Source organism: Ascaphus truei, chromosome 2, assembly GCF_040206685.1.
Source record: "Ascaphus truei isolate aAscTru1 chromosome 2, aAscTru1.hap1, whole genome shotgun sequence".
Taxonomy (NCBI): Eukaryota; Metazoa; Chordata; class Amphibia; order Anura; family Ascaphidae; genus Ascaphus; species Ascaphus truei.
In genome coordinates, this window is record NC_134484.1 from 349,664,014 (window position 1) to 349,668,079 (window position 4,066).

The 4,066-nt window shown below is 41.5% G+C and overlaps 1 protein-coding gene across 1 annotated transcript; it reads right to left on the minus strand.

Annotated features, from left to right (window-relative positions):
- Positions 1-206: 206 nt before the first annotated feature.
- Positions 207-2,781, minus strand: HOXA1 (homeobox A1). The gene is made up of 2 exons (XM_075586839.1): positions 1,812-2,781; positions 207-1,494 (listed from the first exon to the last, which is right to left on the minus strand). Exons 1-2 carry the CDS (start codon positions 2,446-2,448, stop codon positions 1,139-1,141), a joined length of 993 nt encoding a protein of 330 aa, XP_075442954.1. The 5' UTR covers positions 2,449-2,781; the 3' UTR covers positions 207-1,138.
- Between the last annotated feature and the right edge of the window lie 1,285 nt (positions 2,782-4,066).

A 4,066-nucleotide genomic window follows, 5' to 3' on the forward strand; every position in this document is an offset into this window, starting at 1 on the left:
TTCAAAGTTGGGCTTTCTAATGCTTGTGCAATGTCTCAGTAGTGAATAGCAACCCTTTAAACGCTGAAGATTTGGCCATTGGTTGAAATTATTGCAATACCTATGGCTAGGCCATGATGTTTAAAAGGAAAATCAGTGCAATGAATGACTGAAAGTAAACAAAATAAGGCATTTAAAATCTCGACATATTTATTAGACTTTCACGACCCATAAACTCTGCCCCTGAATCCCAAAATGTACAGGTTTCATAGGGCCATACTGTACATTGTTGTATCGAAATATGTTTTGATCACAAGTAACAACTGATAGAACTCAGTGTATATTAGATACGTCAAAGCAATGTGTATCATGCAAAATCTCATACACGAATCAAATAATATACATTCATTTGGCCATTGATCACATTTACTATTAACGACTAAAAGACATTATTTTTTAATCAGTGATTAAGATAACGATTTAATTAGTTTGGATAATATACCCCAGGATCAGAACAGTCCAGCACAAATTTCTGGGAAACAAAGCTGCACAGTTATACATGTTTACAAAAACAATTGGAACATGTGAACATATAGTGAGACAATGTTGAGGTATAATGTCTTTGGTATTTGATTCAAACATTCGTTTTATTTTGCTGTAAAACTTTTGAGTTTCCTCCCACCGTGAATCCATCTGATAATTAATTAGATTTTCTACAAAAAAGGCTTAAAAGATAAATCTCTTGAACAATGTATTTACAAGCTCTCAACATACAGACACGAAATAAAAAATTAAATTAAAATCAGTCTTTCAACTTTTGTAAACTTTTTTTTTCAGTAGTGCATCACTTTATGAGGATTGGTACCCAATATTGTCTAAGCAGGAAAGTTCAGAAGAAATGTTTCTCCAGCAGTAAACAACTTGTCCATAGCGAGGAGCTCATATAGCAGATATTTAACGTAATACATGCCAACACTGATACTAGAGTTCGTTTGGTTCCTTAGCTCAAAACACCAATTGGCTCAAACACGTTGTGCAAAGAAAATCTTACTAATGCCAGGTGGCATTTTTACACACATAGCACAAAAAAAGACTGTTAAATAAGGCTTTCGTAGAGAATGTAACAGCTTTTTATCTAAAAGTTTGCAGTAATGTTATTTTAGTTAGAGGTATTGTGATGGTCAGAAGTAGATGAAGCCGGAGATGGGGCACAAGGTGAAGAACTGGATTTTTCTGATAGCTCTTCTGACTTCTCATCACTTCCTGTGCTGGCTGAGGGAGATATTGGAAGGAGACCCTCTTTTTCTCGTTTTTTCTGCTTCATCCTGCGGTTCTGGAACCAGATTTTCACCTGGGTCTCGTTGAGCTGTAAAGCAGCTGCTATTTCCACTCTCCTGGCCCTGGTCAGGTACTTATTGAAATGAAACTCCTTCTCCAGCTCAGTTAGTTGCTTAGTGGTGAAATTTGTTCTCACTGTGTTGGGTTGACCTGCATACCCATATTCTCCAGCTTTACCTGAAATACAGAAACAAAAGGGAACGGGGTTATATCCAACGAGTATACAATTAAGTTCATAAATATCTCCAACAGCCATGAACCAAAGTGAGCAAGAAGGGAAACATAAAGGGAATGACAGTTTAATTACTACTTCGGTACAGTGTGTGCTTAAGCTTGGCTGTATCACAGGTGTCATGGTGATATCATGGGAAAGTAATAGCATACACATATATTCACTACACCATGGCCACAACTGCAAGGTCCACAATAAACAATATTGGTTTCTCATAGTGATACAGGGCAGCAGTAACATGGTTAGTATGGTGGCCACTTACCTGTTTTTGGTGGATTTCGTTTTACTTTCATCCAGTCAAACGTTTGTGCCGGAGGTGATGTTTCAGCAGAAGGAGAGCGACAGACTTCCTGGTGGTTGGCATGGATGCTGGATACATTGTTATTGTAACTCGCAAGAGAAAGGTTCTGCTGCTCTGCTCCATATGATTGGTGGATGTACTGAGCTGATCCGGTTGTTCCTTCAACATAGGTCTGATGGTGCTGGACCACAGAAGATGCAATATTTCCAGTGTAGACAGCAGTGGTGCATTGAGGGTACCCTCCGTTTGCATCTGCTTCCTGATTTATGGGAAAATGAGAATAACCTGTGCTGAAATTCTGTATGCCATACCCTGTAGCGCAGCTGGGGTGCGAATATGACATCCCCAAGTTGTTGTGGTGTTGGAAGGCACCCGTTTGGTGGGGATGGTGGTGGTGGTGGTGATGATGAGAACTTATCTGGACCCCCCTTCCAACCATAAAACGATCATCGTTGTTGCAGTTATTAGCACTGACTGCGCAAGACTGGAAAGTTGTAAGTCCATGGTCAGGGTGGAAGGCTCTGGATGAGCAGGTCCCAGGCTCTCCGTTAATTAGGGCTGGGTAATCTAAGAAGGAACTCATCCTCGCATAGTCCATCTATCACTAGGTGACTGTGTCTTCAGAGTCCAGGGTGACCGTGCCAACTTTCTCACTTCCTCCATAGGGCCAGCAGAAAATGATATGAATGTACAGTGCACTGGCGTCACGTGGGGTTGGCCAGCCAATGGGCGAGCTCCCTGGGAAAGTTTGCCTGCTCTTGCTATTGATGGATCGTCCTTCTAGAGGCATTTAAATTCCAAGCGCTGCTCCATCAAGGTGACGCACAGAGCTCATCCCCGTGCCCTGCTCATGCATGGGCCGCTCCCAGGCAGAGGAAGGCAGCAGGCGAGCACAGCCAGGGCGCGCAGTCAGCAGCAGCAGCAGCAGCAGCAGCAGCAGCAGCAGCGTCTCCTTCCTGCATTGTCTTTCTTATTAACCGAAGAGCCACAGGGGATCAGTCACTCGCAGGCATCAAACAAAGCAGCCCCGGTACAGGTAAGCTGCAATGTCATGCTCATCTGCCATCAACTTTTCTGTGTTTTATTATCGTCTGCTGCCATAAGGGTGTCCAGGGTTAGGCGTGCAGATTACAGTATGTGATATGTTGACTTGAACTCGTTGTCTTGTGCTAGGGAAACGACTAAACGAAAACTAGGGGGCATCAGATACAGTTAACCACTCAACACGGAGATATCTAGTAACATATAACATATGTGTGGGTATGTATGTGCTATTGTGGGATTGATCTAATGCTTCTATATGTAGCTTAGAGCGTAGGCTCTTGGGATCACATACACAAAACACACACACACACACACACACACACACACACACACACACACACACACGCACACACATATATATATATATATATATATATATATATATATATATATATTGTGTGTATGTACAGTATGTCTATATGTCTACGTGTGTTATATACATATGGACATATAAAGCTATTTATTTATAAATCGTGCTACAAAATGTATTCCATATAGTGTAATATGTATACCATACATAGTACAAGCATTTGGGAGAGGGTTTAACCGCACAATTGTAGTGTATGCAATAGTATTTGCTTAATTCGACAGAAAAAAAAAAGAGAAAGGGAATTGGAAATAACTACATATTTATACAGTGCCTGAGCGGACTGCAACGCGTTGCTTTGAACGGGCTCTGAAGGGGTTACTAGTATATTCTGCCTCCCCCTTGTATCCAAGTGATTTGAATAACACGGATGCAGGCTCAGGAAAGGGCGCTGACTCTTACTGGAAGGCGTTATTATTACCATGACAATGCGGAGGGGGCTTTGTTATTGCAATGTGCTTGTAATCTGAAGCCAGAGCCCTTTCCCCCCATTGGTTAAACTCCCTTACAAACATTAAGGGGATGTCTTTTCAACATTTGCATACTGGCTAACTCTTGTAGTGAAGGAAGGTTACCGTGCAATGCAGTGCAGTCTGTGACTGAAGGGTTAATCGTAGTGTTTATGGATGAATAGCAATGCTGTGGTTGAGATATTTAGCAAATGCCACATCAGACCCTATCCACCCTAGAGAAAACTACATTCCTGGCTGCGAAATAGTTAAAAAGGCAGCCCAGTCAAACAATAAATAAGCTATTTACCAATCTAATTGACTTCCTTACAAATATTGAATCCCATTAACAGTGG